Source organism: Anolis sagrei, chromosome 4 (genome assembly GCF_037176765.1).
Source record: "Anolis sagrei isolate rAnoSag1 chromosome 4, rAnoSag1.mat, whole genome shotgun sequence".
Lineage (NCBI taxonomy): Eukaryota > Metazoa > Chordata > Lepidosauria > Squamata > Dactyloidae > Anolis > Anolis sagrei.
In genome coordinates this window covers 83,115,782-83,137,592 of record NC_090024.1, presented here as the reverse complement: position 1 = coordinate 83,137,592, position 21,811 = coordinate 83,115,782, and the positions used below count along the sequence as shown (strand labels likewise).

Sequence of the window (21,811 nt, the reverse complement as noted above, 5' to 3'; positions counted from 1 at the left end):
AACTAGCAGATCAAAAACAACAATGTGAGTAGATGAATAGGAACCGCATTAAGCAGGGAGGGATTTTTGACACTGCGTTTTGGAGGAAAGTTTACGAACAAGGAAAGCTCTTTGCCAAGGAGATGGAGTGACAGCAACCCCCTGTGGCTGGAACTGAACACAGCCTCCAAAGATGCCAAATGATGAGAAAAAACCTATATACTATATATACTTGAGTATAAGCCTAGTTCTTCAGCCCTTTTTTAGGCTGAAAATAACAACAACAACAACAACAACAACAACAAGAACACTTGGGTAGTGTCACTGTGATCCAATACAACAGCCAGCAGTGTGATCTTATCTGCTGTGGACCCATCTTATTGTGTTTCAAATAATACTAATAATAAACACAATCGGCGCTGACAAAATTACCATCTGCCAGCTGCAGAAGACCGCCTTACTGGGATCTGCACACATTATTTGTTGATACATCACACAGTCCTAGACACTTGGGAAGTGTCCGACGTGTGATCCAATACAACAGCCAGCAGAGTGTCTGCTGTGGACTCATCTTGTTGTGTTAATAATAACAATAACAATAACAATAATAATAATACTTTATTTATATACTGCCCTATCTCCACAAAGGGGCTCAGGGCAGTTAACAGACAAAAGAACAAAGTGGCAAACATTCATTGCCAAAGTAAACAAGCAAAGGTCCCCCTTGGCTTATACTCGAGTCAAGGTTATTTATTATTTTACTGAGCTATTATTATTACATTTATTATTTTACTCTATTATTATTATTATCATCATCATTTTACTCTATTATTATTACATTTATTATTTTACTTTATTGTTGTTATTGTTACATTTATTATTTTACTCCATTATTACTGTTATTATTACATTTCCATTATTTTACTCTATTATTATTATATTATTATTATTATTATTAACTTTATTTGTACCCCGCTAGCATCTCCCGAAGGACTCGATGCGGCTTACACGGGCCGAAGCCACAAAACACAATACAATAGAAAACATAACACAGCAATAAACAAAGCAAATCAAACAATTAAGCAAAATAACCACAATGACAATACATCAAGACACTATAAAAACTGGTTCGGCCAGCGCAATGGGGTACAGGGTTAAAAGTGCTGAGATGGCAGGAGGAACATAGGATTAAAAGTGCGGTGTGCAGCAACATTAGTTGTGCTAAAGTGCATCTAGGACTTGGGATGGGGATTCCTAATCTGCGAAGGCACATCGGAACAGCCAAGTTTTTAGGTTCCTTCTGAAAACTGCCAGAGTAGGGGCCTGACGAAGCTCTTTTGGAAGGGCATTCCAAAGTCGGGGGGCCGCCACAGAGAAGGCCCTGTCCCGCGTCCCCACCAAGCGCGCTTGCGACGTAGGTGGGATAACGAGCAGGGCCTCCCCAGATGACCGGAGCGAGCGTGTGGGTTCGTAGATGGAAATGCGGTCACGCAGGTAGGGTGGTCCCAAACCGTTCAGGGCTTTGTAGGTGAGCACCTGCACCTTGAATTGGGCTCGGAAAATAAATGGCAGCCAGTGGAGCTCCTTAAACAAGAGGGTTGACCTCTTTATTATTTTTATTATATTATATTTATTATATTTATTATTTTACTCTCTTTATTCTTATTGGAAGGTTATATAAGCACATTTACATTGAAGGTTAGAATAATGGTTTAATCAGAGTTGGACAGTCTTATCTTAAATTACAGTTTTATGTAACTACTCAAAAACATTTAACCTACAGATGCCTCAATTAATGTAATTTTACTTGAATGTATTTTTCTTTTTCTTCTTCCTCCTTCAGTACCTGCTGCACTCCCCACCCTGGGTTTATACTCAAGTCAATATATTTTCTCAGTTTTTTGTGGTAAGATTAGGTGCCTCGGCTTATATTCGGGTCGCCTTATACTCAAGTATATACGGTATACCTCTATCTGTTCTTTGTATTGTTATTGTATAATTGGCAATGAATGTTTGCCATATATGTGTTCTGTGATCCGCCCTGAGTCCCCTTCGTGATGAGGAGGGCAGAATATAAGTACTGTAAATAAATAAATAAATATTCTATTATTCAAAATATCTGGATGCCACAAGAAATTGTCATATAGTGCAAAATTCAGATTATCTTTGCCTCTGAATCCAAAACAGCAACAGCATAAAGAACATGGAGCAATACTTGGACCAAAAAAAAATCCCCTTTACATAATACATCCAAAATAAGACATCATGTTTCAACAAAACAACAAAATATCCAATTTCATGAAAATTATGATATAATTACAATTATATTATGATAGACTGCAATTATAATTATTATAACAACCCTTTTCATGTCCTGATCTTATTTCTTCTCTAGATATCATTGTAATGAGAAAAAATGATATAATTGCAATCAGATTATTGTAATTAATGTAATATAATTATAATATGGTTATTTCTTGTCCTGATCTTGTTTCTTTTCTAAGGCCCCTTCCACACAGCCCTATAACCCAGAATATCCAGGCATAAAACCCCACAGTATCTGCTTTGAACTGGGTTATCTGAGTCCACACTGCCATATATCCCAGTTCAAAGCAGATAATGTGGGATTTTATTCAGTTGTGTGAAAGCGGCCTAAATTACTTTATAATTACGGGGAAAACCCTATCCATTTCTATCCATTTCAAAACAATACAAAATCCGGCCACAAAACCAGAGGGACTTGATCTGAGCACTGATTTCGACCTGTAGCAATCCCACTCCTTGCAAAAGCTTGGATCCAGCGAAGGGCGGGTGTTCCTTCGCGAAGCACGACGGGAAAGAGAGTTTTCCATTCCGCTCTTTTCTAGCGCCAGCCGGTTCCTTGAACTCCATTTCCCGTCAGCCCCCTCGCTGTTCTCTGGGCTGGGATAAAAAAAGAGAGAGAGCCATGTCCGGGTGATGCGAGGAGAGGCTCCCCCCGCTCGCCACCTTTCCAGCGACCGTGTTCTTCTGCGGCAGGCAGAGTGGGAGAGACCATTCTTCGCGGAAGAGGGGGGTGCGTTCGTTGGTCTCCCCCTCTCTCTCCCGCAGGGGGAAAGAATAGAAATGCCCAGGTTGGAGGCTGGAAGGAAATAGCTCTGTTTTTCTGTGTTCCTCCATCCGCATCTTGGCTTTCCAAAGCTTGGGGACTCCAGAGGCAGGGCTTTTGTTTTGCCTGGCTTTGCCTGCTTGCGGAACTGCTGTCCTTTGGAACTCCCCGCCTCTTGATTGCAAGACCTTGGAAAGAAAAGCGGGGGCGGGCAGTGCGTGTTTTTCCTTCTCTCCCAGCCCCATTGGAGGAGCGGATTCACCTCCCTGCCCTCCTTTTTTTCAGCCTGCTTCCTCCTTCTTTGTGGGTCGTGATGTTGCTGCCCATCTATCCCTCCTCTTCCTCCTCCTCCTCCTTATTGACTCCTTGGAAGAGTGAAGACCCGTCCAGCCCCAGATCTTAACTGCGAAGATGTGGCAAAGCATTGGCCTGACTCTGCTGTCACTTTTGGCCACTTTGGCTTGTGTCCTGCTCTTCATGCTTTGTGGTAAGTCCAGCAGTCCAGACAGATCTGATGCATTGCTTCCCTTAAAGGTAGGATATACATATCATGAATACACAATTTATGTATTCCTTATATGTATAAAGGTAAAGGTTGTCCCCTGACATTAAGTCCAGTCGTGCCCGACTATGGGGTGTGGTGCTCATCTCCATTTCTAAGCCGAAGAGCCGGCATTGTCCATAGACACCTCCAAGGTCATGTGGCCAGCATGACTGCATGGAGCGCTGTTACCTTCCCGCTGGAGCGGTACCTATTGATCTACTCGCATTTGCGTGTTTTTGAAATGCTAGGTTGGCAGAAGCTGGGGCTGACAGTGGAAGCTCACGCCGCTCCCCAGAATCGAACCTGCGACCTTTTGGTCAACGAGCTCAGCAGCTCAGCGCTTTAACCCACTGCGCCACCAGGAGCCCCCGGTGGCACAGTGGGTTAAAGCACTGTGCTGGCAGGACTGAAGGTTCGAATCTGGGGAGAGGCCGATGAGCTCCCTCTATTAGCTCCAGCTCCTCATGCGAGGACATGAGAGAAGCCTCCCACAAGGATGATAAAACATCAAAAATAATCCAGGCATCCCCTGGGCAACGTCCTTGCAGAGTGCCAATTCTCTCACAACAGGAGCGGTTGCTCCTGACATGATAAAAAACCAGGGGCTCATAATAATAATAAATAACAATAATAAAACTTTATTTATACCCCGCCACCATCTCCCCAAGGGACTCGGAGTGGCTTGCATGAGGCCAAGCCCAACAACACACCAATAAAAACAACAGAGAATAAGCAAAATAAACAATACAATTAATATAACTCACACATAGACAATAACACACAAAGATTTAAAAACCTATGGCCGGGCCAGATGTAATAGTTAAAACTTTAAAAATAAATGCTGGACATGAACAGAGGATGTATCTAGTAGGAGGGTTTTAAACGAAAAGTAGAGAGCAACCCAACGGGTAATTGAAGTGCTTCTCAGAATATTTTGCAGGGAATTGTTTCCTTTATTCAGGGAATACATATCATATGCATATCCTACCTTTAAGTCTTCTGATCATGGTGTAGTGGTTTGAGAGCATTGGATTTCAACCCTGGGGAGCAGAGTTCGAATCCCTGCTCACTAGAATTGATCACTTTGCTCAAGTCACACTCTCTCAGCCTCAAGAGGAAGGACATGGCAAACAAAGGGCCCTTTCACACATCCCAGAATATCAAGGCAGAAAATCCCATAATATGTGTTTCGAACTGGGACGCCTTCCACACAGCTAAATAAAATCCCACAATATCTGCTTTGAACTGGGATATATGGCAGTGTGGACTCTCAACCTCAAGAGGAAGGCCATGACAAACAAGGGGCCCTTCCACACAGCCCTATAACCCAGAATATCAAGGCAGAAAATCTCACAATATCTGTTTTGAACTGGGGCCCCTTCCACACAGCTGAATAAAATCCCACAATATCTGCTTTGAACTGGAATATATGTCAGTATATATAACCCAATTCAAAGCAGATATTGTGGGATTTTCTGCCTTGACATGGGTTATCGGGCTGTGTGGAAGGGTTATCTGAGTCCACACTCACGTAATGTGGGATTTTCTACATTGATATTCTGGGATATAGGGCTGTGTGGAAGGGCCCCTGGTCTGAACAAGAATAGGGTCACCATAGGTTGGAGAGTATTTGAAGATTTGAAGCCACACACCAACAGTATCCTGCCATTTCTGGTGTTGTAAATGTTCCTTCTCCTTAGTTTTATTCTCACAAAAACCCACTGTTAAACTGAGAAAGTGTGTTATTGCCTCAAGGTCACCCAGGGCCCTTCCACACAGCCATATAACCCAGAATATCAAGGCAGAAAATTTCACATTATCTGAGTGTGGACTCAGATAACCCAGTTCAAAACAGAGATTTTCTGCTCTGATATTCTGGGATATAGGGCTGTGTGGAAGGGCCCCCAGTGAGGCTCATGACCGAGAGAAGATTTGAACCCAGGCCTGCATCTTTTGATGCAGGTCATGATGTTAAGATGTGATTTTATTTCCTTGTTACAGTGGACTCAGGCCCCATCTATGCCACCATATAATTCAGATTATGAAATCAGATAATCCATATTATCTGCTTTGAACTGGATTATATGCTTCTACACTGTCATATAACCCAGAATATCAAGGCAGAAAATCCCACAATATCTGCTTTGAACTGGATTATATGTGTCTACACTGCCATATAACTGAGGACCCTTCCACACAGTCATACAACTCAAAATATCAAGGCGGAAAATCCCACAATATCTGTTTTGAACTGGATTATATGCGTCTACACTGCCATATAACCCAGGGCGATTCCACACAGCCTTATAACCACAGTTGTGTGGAAGGGGCCACAGTTCAAAGCAGATAATCTGGATTTTATATGGCAATGTAGAAGGGGCATCAAGGCCCTTCCACACAGGGCCCTTCCACACAGCCACATAACCCAGTATACGAAGGCAGATAATCCACAATACCTTATTTGAATTGGATTATCTGAGTCCAGACTGCCATATAATCCAGTTCATTGTGGATTTTATACAATTGAGTGGAAGGAACCTTAGTTATCTAGAATTCTCAAGCATATGGCAATTAAAAAAAAAACAACGAAAATTGCATACTACATTCATGAAGGTGTTTTTATGATACAGTAAAATTGTGTTACGTTCAGTTACGCTGTCTTTATTTGCTTTTAATTACTGTACTTTGGTATTAATATCACATTAATACAGAGTTTATGGTATGGCACAACATAGAATATAGGCCTATTTTTAAAAATAATAACTCAGAAGCAACCAGAAACAGTTTCAATGGGTGTTGGTTCACTGACGCCCCTTCTACACTGCCATATAATGCAGGGCCCTTCCACACAGCCCTATATCCCAGAATATCAAGGCAGAAAATCCCACATTATCTGAGTATGGACTCAGATAATCCAGCTCAAAGCAGATATTGTGGGATTTTCTGACTTGATATTCTGGGATATAGGGCTGTGTGGAAGGGCCCTCAGAGTATCAAAGCAGGTAATCTACATTATCTGCTTTGAACTGGATTATATGAGTCTACACTGCCATATAATCCAGTTCAAAGCAGATAATCTGGATTTTATATGACAGCGTAGAAGGGACCTGCATCTACTGTGTTGTTGTTATTATTAATATCCTATTTTATTGGCTTGCTAAATATACTGCCATCAGTAAGGATGAATGGTATGACAAGAGGACCATAAATGGATGCATTTTACACTTGTTGCACAGTGTGTGGCTAATAAGGAAATCCTTAGAGTCCTATGAATGGGTTGTGTATGAAAAGGCAGAAAAATGATGGAGTTCTTCCTTTTCATTCATCTCAAGGTGAAAAAAAAGGCACACTCCTTGAAATGCTGCCGCTTTGGAAGCGGTCAGGAGAGGGCAGCAGCTGGAAGCCCAGCCTTTCTTTCTGATACACTCATCCTGTCCCTTTCTTCATATTTCTCTGATACAGCTAAACCACTTTTGTTTTCCTGAGGCAGAAAATAAAAACTATGCCAGATAAATGCCTTGATGCTTGAACGGTTTCTTCCACCCTGTGTTCCTTTTGTTAGCCCTCGGGAGGGACGGAAGATAAGGCTGGCGGGGATTGCGAGGCACAGAAAGCAAATTAAGATAAAACCAGAGTTGTTTATCTGGATTTCTTTCCACAAGACCGGAGTTAATCAGGGAGGTTACTGTGACGCGATCCCCACGTCATTCCAGTGTCCAAACAGTGGCTTTTAGTTCGCAAAACAGCAGCCATGAAGAATGGCTATTTTGAGTTCTTCTCTTTATTTATTGTCACTGTTTTGGGACATTTGGCATTCAATAAAAACATATTCCAGGCGGTTTCTAAGGGCCCTTCCACACCGCCATATAGCCCAGACTATCAAAGCACAAAATCCCACAATATCTGCTTTGAAGTGGGATATCTGAGTCCACACTGCCATATATTCCAGTTCAAAACAGGTAATGTGGGGTTTTATATACCTGTGTGGAAGGTATATCTATAATTACAGCCAAAGCTCATAGGATTAACTTTTGTGGATTTGATTATACACAGGTTTACCATCAATAATTACATGGGTTTGGGGTGGGTTTTTTTTTTTTTTGCCTACATAGACTAAAAATGTTTTTTTGCTTACATACACTAAACATGTAACCAAAACTCAAACAAAGGTTTAAAGCCGTGGTTCTCAAACTGTGGGTGTAGGCCAGGGGTTTTGGCCTACAACTCCCAGAAATCCCAGCCAGTTTACCAGCTGTTAGGATTTCTGGGAGTTGAAGGCTAAAACATCTGGAGACCCACAGGTTGAAAACCACTGGTTTAAAGTAAAGGTTTTCCCCTGACATTAAGTACAGTCGTATCCAACTCTGGGGTTTGGTGCTCATCTCCATTTCTAAGCCAAAGAACCAGCATTGTCCATAGACACCTCCAAGGTTATATGGCCAGCATGACTGCCGTTGCCTTCCCACTGAGGGGCCTGTTTTTTCATGGACGCCTTCCTGATTGAATTGCTGGCATGTCTTCAGGGGCGCCTTTTACCTCCCCGCCAAAGCAGTACCTATTTATCTACTCACATTTGCATTTTTTTTCAAACTGCTAGGCTGGTAGAAACTGGGGTTAACAGCAGGAGCTCACCTCACTCCCCGGATTCAAACCCATGATCTTTTGGTGAGCGAGTTCAGCAGCTCAGCACTTTAACCCACTTTAACCCACAGTTTTAGGAAGTCATAAATACACAAAATGTATGTACCCTGATTATTTGGTGTCTTAAATATCATCAACAGAATCAAAACTTATTCACAGCCCTTCCACTTTTGTGAGGGTCCTGCACTACTAGTTTCTATGGATGTGAAGGCCAAGTGTATTTAATATTTAAAGGACATAACTGGTTTTCAGTTCACTTGGCACAAACCTGGGCTGGAAACAACGAATTCCCTACCATAGGTGCTGAAATAACTGATATTGTTTGTTCACTGACTTCTTCATAGATTCATGAAGTTTTGAAAGGACACCAAGGGCCACCTTCTAGCCCAATCCCCTCTAAGTACAGAAATCCACAGCTAAAACATCCCTGAGAGGTAGCCGTCTAAACTTAGTTCAAAAACAAAAGACCATCCAAACTACTTTTTAAAAAAAGCAGAATATATCAGTTTCCAAGATAGTCTGTTCCAATCTCAAACAGCTCTTGCTGCCATGAATCATCATTGTCATCATCATAATCATCATAGAATCATAGAAGAGACCACATCTAGTCCAACCTCCTGCCAGGCAGGATAAATCGCAATCAAAGCACTCCTGACAGCCTCTGTTCAAAAACCTCCAAAGAGAAGCTTCCACGACACTCAGAGGTAGAGAGTTCCACTGTTGAACAGCTCTTACGGTCAGGATGTTCTTCCTAATGTTAATAATATCTGCTCCCTCCCTCTTAAACAGCAAGTTAAAACATGGCTGTTCGAGTAAGCGTTTACAAATGCAGAGTAGCTAATATAGGAAATCGAACGATTTGACAATGGAACTGGACAATGCTTGATAATAATGAGATGCCAATGATGTTGTTTTTTATTGCTTTTGTGGTGTTTTATATTGTTTAATGTTTTGATCTGTATTATGTTTTTATATGTACTGATTTGTTGGAAACCGCCTCAAGTCGCCAATTGGCTGAGAAAGGCGGTATACAAATACAGTAAATAAATAAATAAATAAATAAATAATATACTTTATTTATATTCCGCTCTGTTTCACCAAGGGGACTCAGAGCAGTTTACAGAAACATTTGTGGCAAACTTTCAATGCCGTTATACAATTTACAACAAAAACAGACAGTACTTAGACAGATGCAAGACTTCCCTCTTTTTAATTTCCGGCATCTGGAGGCTGTACTCGACTCGGCCATGGGAAGGAGCTGTTGTTCCATTTTTTTCCATGCTGAGAAGCCTGTTTTTCATGGATGCCTTCCTTATTAAATTGCCGGCATGTTTTCAGGGGCGCCTTTTACCTCCCCGCCAAAGTGGTACCTATTTATCTACTCACACTACTGTTTTCGAACTGCTAGGTAAGCAGAAGCTAGTGCTGACGGTGGGAGCTCACCCCATCAACTTGAACTGTCAACCTTCTTGCCAGCAAGATTTTCTGTAGCTGGTGGTTTAACTCGTTGTGCAAACCATGGCCTTAGCTTCTGCTTAGTTAGCATAATGTTCAGATAGAATAAAAAACTTACCCACATGTCCTCAAAGTTTTAGCCAGTGTACAACACTGATGATGATGATGATGAGCAACAAGCATAATGTACAGCACAGTTGCAGCAATATATGGCAATGTATGATGATGATGATGATGATTTACCTGCCTGTCCTCAAAGCTCAAGGTGGTATACAACACCTAATGTCCAGTTGAAACCTCTCTTATTATTTGAATCCTTTGGTCTGAGGCCTGGACTCCAGAATCGCACGTGCTCATTTATTTAGCTCTCTTTTTCTCTCTCTAGTCAAACAGGTTCAGCAAATATCTGAGGTGTTGCAAAAGCTTGCCTGACTTGGATGATAGTGGGATGATTGTGTACAGAACATATGGTGTACTTGCAGAAGGCTTCTTGGCATCTCCAACTAAAAAGATTGGGCAGCAAGTGCTAGAAGAGCTGCAATCATAGGCAGCCACCCTTATATAGAAGAGACAATTTGGGCAAATGGTCTGCACTGGGTTCAAAGCTTGAAGAGCTTATCGCTTTGAGCTACAGTTTCCAGAATCCTCCCCAGTCATTGGTCATGCACTTTGAAAAACAGGGTTGTTTATGTTTTTCATAAACCTAAACACTTGCACACTGTTCTATTATAGTGTGATAATGTCACTTTAATTGACATGACAGCATCCTTCGAATCTTGGGATTTATAGTTTCATAAGAGCCCCCAGTGGTGCAATAGGTTAATAGGTGCCGGCAGGATTGAAGACCGACAGGTCGCAGGTTTGAATTGGGGAGAGTGCAGATGAGCTCCCTCTGTCAGCTCTAGCTTCCCATGCGGGGACATGAGAAAAGCCTCCCACAAGGATGGTAAAACATCAAAACATCCAAGCATGCCCTGGGCAACGTCCTTGCAGATGGCCAATTCTCTCACCCCAGAAGCAACTTGCAGTTTCTCAAGTCACTCCTGACACAGAAAAAAAAAATAGTTTCATGAGGTGCTAGCATTCTCTGAGAATTGTAAATGCCTCCCCCCCCCCCCTTCCTCAACTGCAAATCCCAGCATATTGCCATGGCAGTTAAAGTGAAATCATAGTGCTATAGTTATGGAGCCATAGCAGTTAAATGTATGTTCATCTCTTCCTTTCTTCAGACGTAAACCAGGCCTTCCTAACCTGGTGCTCTCCAGATAGCATCAGCTCCAGATAGCAGGGTTTGTGGAGACATACCCTACATTATCCCTTCCAGTTAACCTCAATGTACAACAGTCTGATGAATGGGACACTTCCAAGCCCCCACAGTCATCAACTGCCCTCTTTGTTTTTTGCAAATTCAAATGAAAATATTGTTTTGATAAAAAGACTGTGATCCAGGTAGAAACTATGGGTATTATTGTGTTGTTGAAGGCTTTCAAGGCCGGAATCACTTGAGGGTGCCTGCCATAGATGTGGGTGAAATGTCAGGAGATTCTAGAACATGGCCATACAGCCTGGAAAACTCACAGTAACCCTATGGGTATTGTCATTGGATTTAGGCACTGTAGCTGCTCTGATAGCCACACTTGGAGAGACTCTCAGTAGTTTCTGTTTTGATTGCATCTTTTAAATCAAAATAAAAAGCCTTTTGTTTAACGTATATCATGGTACATAGTTCCCCTCTGTTCTAAAGCTATTTGTATAAAAGTTTCCTTTCCTCCTTGGATTATATTTAAATCTTTGTTGCTATGAAACCTCATGTTTTTGTAGTATGGTGTGCATGCAGAGGTAGAATAGCTGAGACCCTGTAGATAATTCGCCCCCATTAAGTTGGACACAGTTTGGCAAAGTTACTTTTTTACTCCCAGCATTGTCCAGATAGCATACCATTGGCTGTAGTAGTCGTCCATAAATAGTTTTTCAAACTGTAGATAATGGTGAATTATTGTTTCAAGCCCTTGGAAGGTAGAGGCAGGGTTTAAAAAGTCACTTGTTACAGTATTTGAAAAGCAGCCTATTGTCATTAATTTCTTATAGTGTTGAAGAAATGAGTTGTTCTATAACACTATGTAACGCTTTTTGTTCCTAGGTTATAAATGTCATTTCCTAATTGATTCTATCATTAAAAATGAAAAAAAGTTTATTAAACTGCAAAAACTTGATTTTTGTGGGACATCATAGAATCATAGAATCAAAGAGTTGGAAGAGACCTCATGGGCCATCCAGTCCAACCCCCTGCCAAGAAGCAGGAATATTGCATTCAAATCACCCCTGACAGATGGCCATCCAGCCTCTGCTTAAAAGCTTCCAAAGAAGGAGCCTCCACCACACTCCGGGGCAGAGAGTTCCACTGCTGAACAGCTCTCACAGTCAGGAAGTTCTTCCTAATGTTCAGATGGAATCTCCTCTCTTGTAGTTTGAAGCCATTGTTCTGCGTCCTAGTCTCCAAGGAAGCAGATCCTGCTGCACATTTATATAGTTTTTCAATGAATTGTCTCAACCAATTCAACACAGTTTGTGGCGGCCACAAAAATGAAGTTTCTGGAGTATAATAACAACTTTCAAAGTAAGTATCACACAATTAAACAGGAAATAACACTTTCAAAGCAGGAACAGAAAACGTTTCAAATTTTTGTTACATAGTGTAATTGATTGTGATGAGCACTGCTTATTTATTATTATTTATTTACTGTATTTATACCCTACCCTTCTCAGCCCCATAGGAGTCTCAAGGCAGCTTACATATATAGGTAACAATTAGATGCCAAAAAATACCACACATGATAAAAACATAAGCATTAAACAATCATTAAAACATAATAAAACCTTTAAAACCAATTACTGTATTTTTCTGGCATATAAGACTACTGTTTTAACCCAGGGAAATCTCAAATGTCAAGGGTGATCTTGTACACTGGGTGTTGTCTTATAGGGCGTGTCCTGAAACTTCCGAGCCGGACTGGAGAATCTGTGGTTGTAGCATATGGTGGGGGGAACTCAAAAACGCCACAGCTGCATCCCTGTAGGATGTGATGACTGTATGAAAGCAGCAAGGGTTGTAAAAGTATGGTAGAAAAAAAATCCACTCACTAGGGTTCATGGAAAGAAGTGACTTAATGCAGTTGTGATGACAAGGCGAGGGGGTGCCTCACTGGGAAGGTATAAGTGAAGGATGGAGCAAGCTGCAGGCGTCCAGGACGCCCGAGTTATGGAAAAAAGAGATAGAGCAACGCTATGCCCATAAAAGCACACCTCTTTCACCCATCTGGCCTGTACTTGTATCCTATTACTGTACCCCCTCTGCCTCTCAGATCTTGCTCCTGAGGACTGCAGTGAAGCAGCACAGGCATGTATGTGTGAGATCTGAGAGGCAGAGAAGGAGGTACGGTAATAGGAAAATTACCATATTGAAATCAAATTTGATTTTTAAAATGTTTTATTTGGTGCGCGTTGGAAGAGCGGTAGTCTTATATGATGAGTATATCCCAAACTCTATGTTTTAACTTGAAAAGTTGGGGGTCGTCTTATACATCCAGTCGTCATATATGCTGGAAAATACGCTATTTAAAATCACGCAATCCAATATCGTAGTCCATGGACGTTTCAATTTAGAAGAAAAAAACCCCACTGTTTACAGATAACCACTATATAATGTATACATCAATAAATTTTAGTGAGAAAATCAACCCAAAAACCTTGGTCAATCTATCTAAGAGTCATTGTTAAGTACCGTTCTTTAACTCTTATTGCCAAAGGAACTGTCCTCCTTCTCTGAATAGAGGCAGGAGCTCAGTCCATCCCGGGAAAGCCTTAAGGAAGCATCAATCTCCACAATTGTCTTTATTGTGGTACCATTTCTGAATGCCTGGGTGGGGAAATGGTAGCAACCACAGGTGACTGGTCCTGCTTACTCTTTTCTTTTCCTAGAATAACTCTTGACATCCATGGGTCATATAAAAATCCATTTTTTAAAATCCCAAAACCTGCCTTCGACTTATACATGAGGTCGACTGCTTTAATTGTGGAGCATGGATTCATCCTAAGAGGATGGAAGGAGAGAATGCTTCTGGAACATGGCCATCCAGCCCAGAAAACTCACAGCAACTCAGCCTGCTTTTCCTTGCTAGACATGGAAAAGGGGGCTTTTTATAGATAACATTAAAGTACAGGTTCCTGGCTTATAAGCCAGCGAGCAAAATGGTTTGCAGGATGTTAGTTAAATGTATTGTGAACATTTGTACAAGGCTGAAATCCCAAAGAACAGACTTCTAGTTCAGTGGGTTTTTGCTCACTCTCCCTGCATCGCTCAAATCCTCCTGGGACTAAGACTGATGCAGCTGCTCATCCTTGGATGCAGAGAAGAGGTGTTTTTGAACTCTTCCCTTGCCAAAAACGGCTTTCACAGAAAGGCACTGTTTGTGCCTCGGAGGCATTTGGCAGCTGAAGTCCAACACACCTGTTCTTTGAAAAGAAGCGGATTTGTGGAGGTTTCCTAACTGACTCTGCTACTACAGCAAATGTGCTAGAGCTGAATGTGCACGTTGATCTTGCATAGAGGAAGAAACATTTACCCTCTTTCCCCTGTTGATTGTAAATGCTTTGAAAATTTGATGGTATCTCATATGGATTAAATACGATTTTCAGTCAGGATCTTTGTCAGGATTTTTTAATGCAATGGCAGAGAAATAGTACTAAATGGAGAAAACAGAGATATTATAAATCCCTACAAAACAGTAATGCAAGGGATTTTTTCATATCAGAAGTGAACCAAAGGTAAAATAATAATAATAATAATAATAATAATAATAATAACTATATTTTTATACGCCACCACCATCTCTCCAAAGGGACTCGGTGACAAGCCCAAAATACAGATAAAAACAAAACACAATAAAATCAATCAATTAAAAACATAAAAGAGTTACAAACATCATCATAAAACAATCTTATGGCTGAGATAAAGTCAAAGCTGGGTTCAAGTTCAAGTAAATGCCAAGCTTCCAAAATGGGGCCACTGGAAAGTGCAAGATTCAAATAACCAAAAGCTAGGAATATCCATAGAAAAAGCGTCATAGTAAACCGATAAGAGGGCCACAATAAAGTGCATGGCCTAGAGTAAGATCGAGATAGTTGTAATGTATTTTAAAAACAGAAAGTTTTAAAGCCTGGCATTATATTAAATGTCCTCTGACCAGTAGCTGGCCACTTGGAGTGCCTCTGGTGTTGCTATAAGAAGGTCCTCCATTATGCATGTGGCAGGGCTCAGGTTGCACTGTAGTAAGTGCTCTGTGGTTTGCTCTACTCCACATTCGCATGTCGTGGACTCCACTTTGTAGCCCCATTTCTTAAGGTTAGCTCTGCATCTTGTGGTGCCAGAGCGCAGTCTGTTCAGCACCTTCCAAGCCGCCCAGTCATCCGTGTGCCCAGGAGGGAATCTCTCATTTGGTATTAGTCATTGATTGAGGTTCTGGGTTTTCATCTGCCACTTTTGGACTCTTTCTTGCTGAAGTGTTCCTGCGGGTATCTCTGTAGATCTTACAAAACTATTTTTTGGTTTAAGACGTTGGTGTGCTGGCTGATATCCAGAGGATGGGCCAGAGATGTCACTGCCTTGGTCCTTTCATTATTGGCTGCTACTTCCCGGCGGATGTCAGGCGGTGCAATACCAGCTAAACAGTGTAATTTCTCCAGAGGTGTAGGGTGTAGACATCCTGCGATAATACGGCATGTTTCATTGAGAGCCACATCCACTGTTTTTGCATGGTGAGATGTGTTCCACACTGGGCGTGCATACTCAGCAGCAGAGTAGCAAAGCTCAAGGGCAGATGTCTTCACTGGTATAAAATGTATGGTATAAAAAAACCCTGAAATCACTTAACAATCTAGTCATAAGCTTCTTGTAGTTCTCTTCTCCCCCCCCCCCCCAACAAGACTATAGTTTTTACTTACCAATATTTGTAGTTGGATTTTAATATAGATTTTCTGTAATGCATTTATTTTAGACTTTGTACATACTGATCTATACAGTTGATTGCCATATTCATTTAATCTTTGCATACAAACACGAGTATCTTTTTTCTGTATTATTGTCTAGAATGGGGAAAGTATTTCTCTTTAGGAAATATCAGCAACCTCTTTCGGCCTTCCGAAAGGCCATCAGCAAGGTGCCCAGACTCCTAATGCAAATATTCAATGCAAATAATGTGATAGGAAAAAAGGACATCATTAAAAAAGCATGAGAGTGGGCCTAGACTGGGTCTGTTTGAAAATACATAACGGAAGGTGAAAACCAGAGTTCAGGAAAATTAGTTTTTGAACTACAACTTCCAGAGAGATGTTTCCAAGCTCTGGTTAAAACAAATGAAAAGCAAACCAGAATGAAACAGCCTGTGCAGCCCTTCTAAAACCTAGGAGGAAGAGACAGCAAAATCTTTGTACCAGCATAAAAAATGGCCAGAGCTAAAGAACATGGACCATGAGCTCAGAGGTTAAAATGAGGGAGCAAGATCATGCAGGAGATTTGTCGCAGTTTACAGATTTTCTCAACCCATTTGAAGCAGAAAGCAAGAAGTTGAATTATCAGTGTGGAGGTTTGATATTAATGTTTTTGCTTAAAATTTGAATGGAACTGACTCGTAGCATCAGTTGTCTGTAACATTTGTTTCATACCAAATATTATGCAAAATAGGGAAAGCAAGGGAAGCTGCGAAAGAACATGGCCTTTTGGTGGAAAACATTGCCCACATGGCAGTTGATGCTGCTATGAACATATCTAGACCATTAGTTCCCAATCTTTGGTTGTTTTAGCTGTTGACATAATTCCTGAGAGCTAAAGTCTTCAAACCTGAAGACCCGGCTGTGGCACAGATAGCTGATAGGCAACTGCATTAAATCACTACTGACCAAGAGGTTATGAGTTCGAAGCCAGCCCAGGTCAGAGTGAGCTTCCGGCTATTCATCTAGCTTGCTGTCGACCTTTGCAGACCGAAAAACAGTTGGATCTGTCAAGTAGGAAATTTAGGTACCACTTTATGTGGGGAGGCTAATTTAGCTAATTTACGATGCCATGAAACCTTCCAGGAGCTTACAGAAGAATGAGGGCGAACTCCATCAAAGGTCTCAGTGTCACAAATAGACAGTGAAGCAGCAGCTCCCCCTGTGGCCGGAATTGAGCCAGAATCGAGCTTACCCTCATGAAGCCAGAAAGCTGGAATGTTAAATTGCCTCTGTGTCTGTCTATATATGTTGTACGTCTAATTGGCATTGAATGTTTGCCATATATATGTGCATTGCAATCTGCCTTGAGTCCCCTGCGGGGTGAGAAGGGCAGAATATAAATACTTTAAGTAAGTAATAAATAAAAATAAGGACCAAAGGTTAGGAACAACTGATCTAGATCATTGCTTCTTAAGCTGTGAGTCCCGACCTCAAATGGGATCCTCTTAACTCAATGTTGGGGCCATGAAATATTTGGCAACAGCAAAACATTTCTGAGTTTTATACAGGTCTGTTAGCACCAATGTGCAGTGGACTCTGCGGAGAATGCTTCAGCTGTACTCTACAAAAGGGAATACCAGCCTGTTCAGCAAGCTTTGCAAATGCCAATTTACTATAAAGTGGAAAAGGTTTAAGAAGCTCTGATCTAGACTTCACAGTTGTAGCAGCATGAACCATTTGAAGTATTGTATTTCTATCTTACATAACCCTGGGATCTGTAGTTTGGTGTTTGTTGTTGTTTATTTGTTCAGGCCCTTCTGACTCTTGGTGACCTCCTGGACCAGCCCATGCCAGAGCTCCCTTTTGGCTGTGGCCACCCTCAGCTCCTTTAGGGTCAAACCAGTCATTTCAAGGATACCATCCATCCATCTTGCCCTTGGTCGGCCCCTCTTCCTTTTTCCTTCCATTTTCCCCAGCATCATTGTCTTCTCCAAGCTTTCCTGTCTTCCTGTTTTGTGGCCAAAGTACTTCATCTTTGCTTCTGATATGCTTCCTTCCAGGGAGCAGCCAGGCTTTCTTTTCTGGAAATAGTTTGGTGAGATGCTTATAATTCTTGGCTTAAAAACTCAAGAATGCCCCTTGAACTACAGTGCTGATCTATCTCAAATGACAAATGCTGTCATCGAATGATAAACTCCAGAATTCCCTAATAAATCACTCTGCTATCAAACCATTATATCTGTTGTGTAGATATGAGGACCTTAATAGCCTTCATTGTGTGTTCCTCCATGGCTGAGAGTTGGACTGGATGTTACAGAAAATATACCCGAATCTCTGTCTTGGTGAACAATCTCATCTTGATTTATGAACAGTGTATTTTGTGTAGATATAGGACAGCTAACTTGTGTTCATGGGATAATTTTTCTTTTTCAACATGTTCTCTAGGTTGGTACGTGGTCTGGCAGCTCTTCTTATCAAAGTTCAAGTTTCTACGAGAGCTGATAGGAGACACCGGATCCCAGCAAGGGGATGGTGAAGTCACGGAGCCAGAAGCGGAACAGGATGCGCCTTCTACTCCACAGAGGAGTCGGCAGAAATCAGCACGTCAGCGGAGGGTCCCTGTCGAAGATGATTAAAATGGGAATATTGGATAAGCCCCAAGTGACTGGTGGTCCGCACTTCTGCAATTATATGTTTCCGGTTCCACTGGCATGAATACATTATTTCAGAAGAGATTTGGGCAACATTTTAATGGAGAGCAAGTTGGGACTAGGAAGAAGGAAGTTAGCCAAAGGAAATGCCTGCTATGCTTTGCGGGTGGAGTTTGCAAGAAAGTGTCTTCCCCTGTCTTTTCTTATTTGGCGTATTTTTGTGTGAGTGGGCTCAGCTTTTCAGCACTAAAATGACAGTGGCTGGCTTTTGTCACAAACTGCACATTTTTTGCAGTTAGGATCTAGCTTAATTCATTTATATAATTTATATATAAAAACTGCATTCCTTGAGCCTTACACAGGAATGCTGTAATGTTTTTTTCCCCCCTGCTTTGGAAGATGGCTCGAAAGGCTGCTTCTCCCATAGGGGAAAATCAATTTTGGGCTCATGCAAAGGTTTAAAGAATTATCTTAATCAGGTAATGAAGCCTGGCATTTTTGTTTCAATGCATGGCAATTTTGGAGGCTTTAAATCAAAACCACTAAACATCTTGGCAGGCTTCTGTCAGAGTGTTTCATCAAATCCTTTCTGTTTTCTTTAACAGAAAGGAGTTTAAGCATCTGTTACAAACATGTATCCAATGTCGTTTTTAAAGAATGGATTCTTTGGCTTTAACGTGGGGTCCTCCTCCCGCTTTGTTTGTTTGTATTCTTTGCACCAAAAAATTGTTGACACTAGTTACAAAAATCTGACAGAGCTCATGGGATATCTTTTCTTAATATAATCTTGCTAAACGGTGTGGCTGGGACCTCATATTTGGTGTTCTGCAATTATGGTGATGAAGGTAGTCAATTCTTCTCCTTTGCCTTCTGATCACGAGCAACTGCTGCTCAATTTATGACAGAATGAGTGTTGATCATGGCATCATAGTAGCAACTGACACTGTAATATGTGAAAAGTCAGGATGATTCTTCCAGGATTTTTGTATGACTGACTTTTTCTTAAACTACAGGATGTATCTTGGATTTTTTTAAATTTTTGTTCAGCTTCCTTCTTAGCACTTTGATTCAGGCAGGACTCCAGACAAGTCTCTTAAAGCATTTCCAAGCTTTAATGTGACTTTTTCTATAGACTAACCATCCTGAGATGCAACGTTTTAAGATCTTCCAGAGTCTTGAATATGGCTGAAGTGGCTTTCATCAGTTTGTTCTTTTCCTAGTTGTTTGTGGACACTTTTTGGAAAAAGCAGAATGGTTCCTGGTGATTTAAAGATTCAACACTCACAAACTAGTAAATGGCTTAAGACCTTTGATTCTCTCTCTCTCTCTTTCCCAATTTACTGAAGTTTTAGCATTCAAACACTCACACTTCTTGCTTTAATCTTTCTGTGAAATCTTTCATTCTGGGTTAGTTTTATTATCTTGGAATATGTAGTCAATACAGCAAATCACCCTCTTTTCTGTATTACATAGCAACAAATTTGGAATTATATCCACAAAAATGTAAGAACTGAAATCCATTTGCTAGTTACAAAAAGATCAGACTTGTTAAGTCAGTGGACATTTAGTAAGTCAGCTCTTGTGTACTTTAACGAGTCTACTCGAATTGGGACTAGCTCTTTCATAGGCCCCTTCCACATAGCTGAATAAAATCCCACATTATCTGCTTTGAACTGGGATATATGGCAGTGTGGACTCAGATAACCCAGTTCAAAGCAGATATTGTGGGATTTTCTGCCTTGAAATTCTGGATTTTATGGATGCGTGGAAGGGCCCATAGTCCTTAAAATCCCAGTCTGAAACTTTCACAAATAAAGACTCCAGTGTATTGATAAGATATCTACTACATCTGTCCTGTGGATGTACGCAATTGAAATACTTGAAATTACATAACACTCATTGTGTTCAGATGGATTGGCCCCATTCCTCTCTCCTCCCTCTTACAAATCCATACAATGATCTCATATGGAATTCATGTAATGAACTCTTGATGATGTTTCTGAGATTTTACTGAACTATTTTTTTTAAATGCCACCCGTATTTATAAAACCCTAGAGCAGATCACTTCTGATGCTGGCACCACATGTGTTTCACTTAGCACAGAGTGTGAAAGACATTTGATACAGTTAGTACACATGTTGGTTGTGTGGTGTTTCATGTAGTAATTTTCCTATCCTTATATGAAATGACTCTTGGATTCAGATGTCATGTAAACCACGAGCTATTTTGTTGGTAATCTTTTTGTGTGTGGGTTGCAACAACTTGAAGCTGTTACCAAGGACTTCTCCAAATTTTAAACCATGGATTTATATATCTAGATACGGGTAGACAGCTATGTTGTTTTTCTTTTAATTTTGTCGCTATGTTTTTTTCTGTTTAATATTGCAACCATTTCAGTGTTGATGGGACTGAATAGTTTTACGTATAGCTATAGACCCAGCTGTAAGACTGGAGTGAACTTTTGGACATTTTTTTTAAAAAAATCTTAAATGACAAAAGGTGCTAAAGATACTCAAACAAGCACATAACCTCAATGAAGACGAGAGGTCGATTGCAGTGAAACATGCAGAAAGGAAATGGGCACTACTATTACATTTTCTTTGAAGATCTCATTTCAGTTCAATTCTCTCACAAAATACTCCTGTTGTCAGTGCTGCAATATAGTCAACAGAATTGTGGAAGCATTGGGCTGGTTACTCAGATGAATGACACAATCTGTAACATCAGTTAATTTATATATCACTGCTACTGAAAGCACTTACAGCAACTCTAACGGAGTTGTGTCACCCTCCAGATGCTGTTGGACACCTTGGACTATTTCTTGTGGCTATTGGAGTCCCAACATCAGTAAGGCCGGAAGATCCCAAGCCCTGCTTGGTAGGAAATGCAGTACTACAGTTCATCACAGGCAATGGGTAGCTTGCGGCTTACGTTGCACCATGCAGTGAGCTGACTTGCATCTCTATATCTTCCAGATATGTCCATCATGATATGTACATGGCAGCTGTAACAAATGAGATTTCTACATCTGTGTTCACTGTTTTCCCCCCTAAAAAAAACCTCTACCAAATGCTTCTCAGTTTTCTGTATCTATCATGTGGACTATTGTTTTCTCTCCTTATTTATTTAAACTGACTCCACTAATGACTTGACAAATAAATATGTAAATAACACAACTTGATACAGATGCCTGCATGTTTTGTACCTGTTTATTTGCTTATTCACTTATATCATACCTAGTTCCAAGGTTTAGAACAGGGATCCTCAAACTGAGGCCCGGGAGCCAGATACGGCCCTCCAAGGTCATTTACCCAGCCCTTGCTCAGGATCAACCTAAGTCTGAAATGACTTGAAAGCACACCACGACAACAACAATCCTATCTCATCAGCCAAAAGCAGGCCCATACTTCCCATTGAAATATGAATAAGCTTATATTTATTAAAATTGTTCTTCATTTTAATTAT

General features: G+C 41.0%; 1 protein-coding gene across 1 annotated transcript; it reads left to right on the top strand.

The window, feature by feature from the left end:
* The first annotated feature begins 2,889 nt into the window (after positions 1-2,889).
* On the top strand, positions 2,890-21,522 carry SMIM13 (small integral membrane protein 13). The gene is made up of 2 exons (XM_060774810.2): positions 2,890-3,554; positions 18,141-21,522. The coding sequence occupies exons 1-2, from the start codon at positions 3,479-3,481 to the stop codon at positions 18,329-18,331; spliced, it is 267 nt and encodes an 88-aa protein (XP_060630793.2). The 5' UTR covers positions 2,890-3,478; the 3' UTR covers positions 18,332-21,522.
* The last annotated feature ends 289 nt before the right edge of the window (positions 21,523-21,811 follow it).

What these genes read in the sequence shown, in the direction of transcription:
- SMIM13 (XM_060774810.2), top strand. Translation starts at nt 3,479, where the DNA reads ATGTGGCAAAGCATTGGCCTGACTCTGCTGTCACTTTTGGCCACTTTG. An exon ending in CCTGCTCTTCATGCTTTGTG is followed by an intron (nt 3,555 to 18,140) that starts GTAAGTCCAGCA and finishes CATGTTCTCTAG; the next exon opens with GTTGGTACGTGGTCTGGCAG.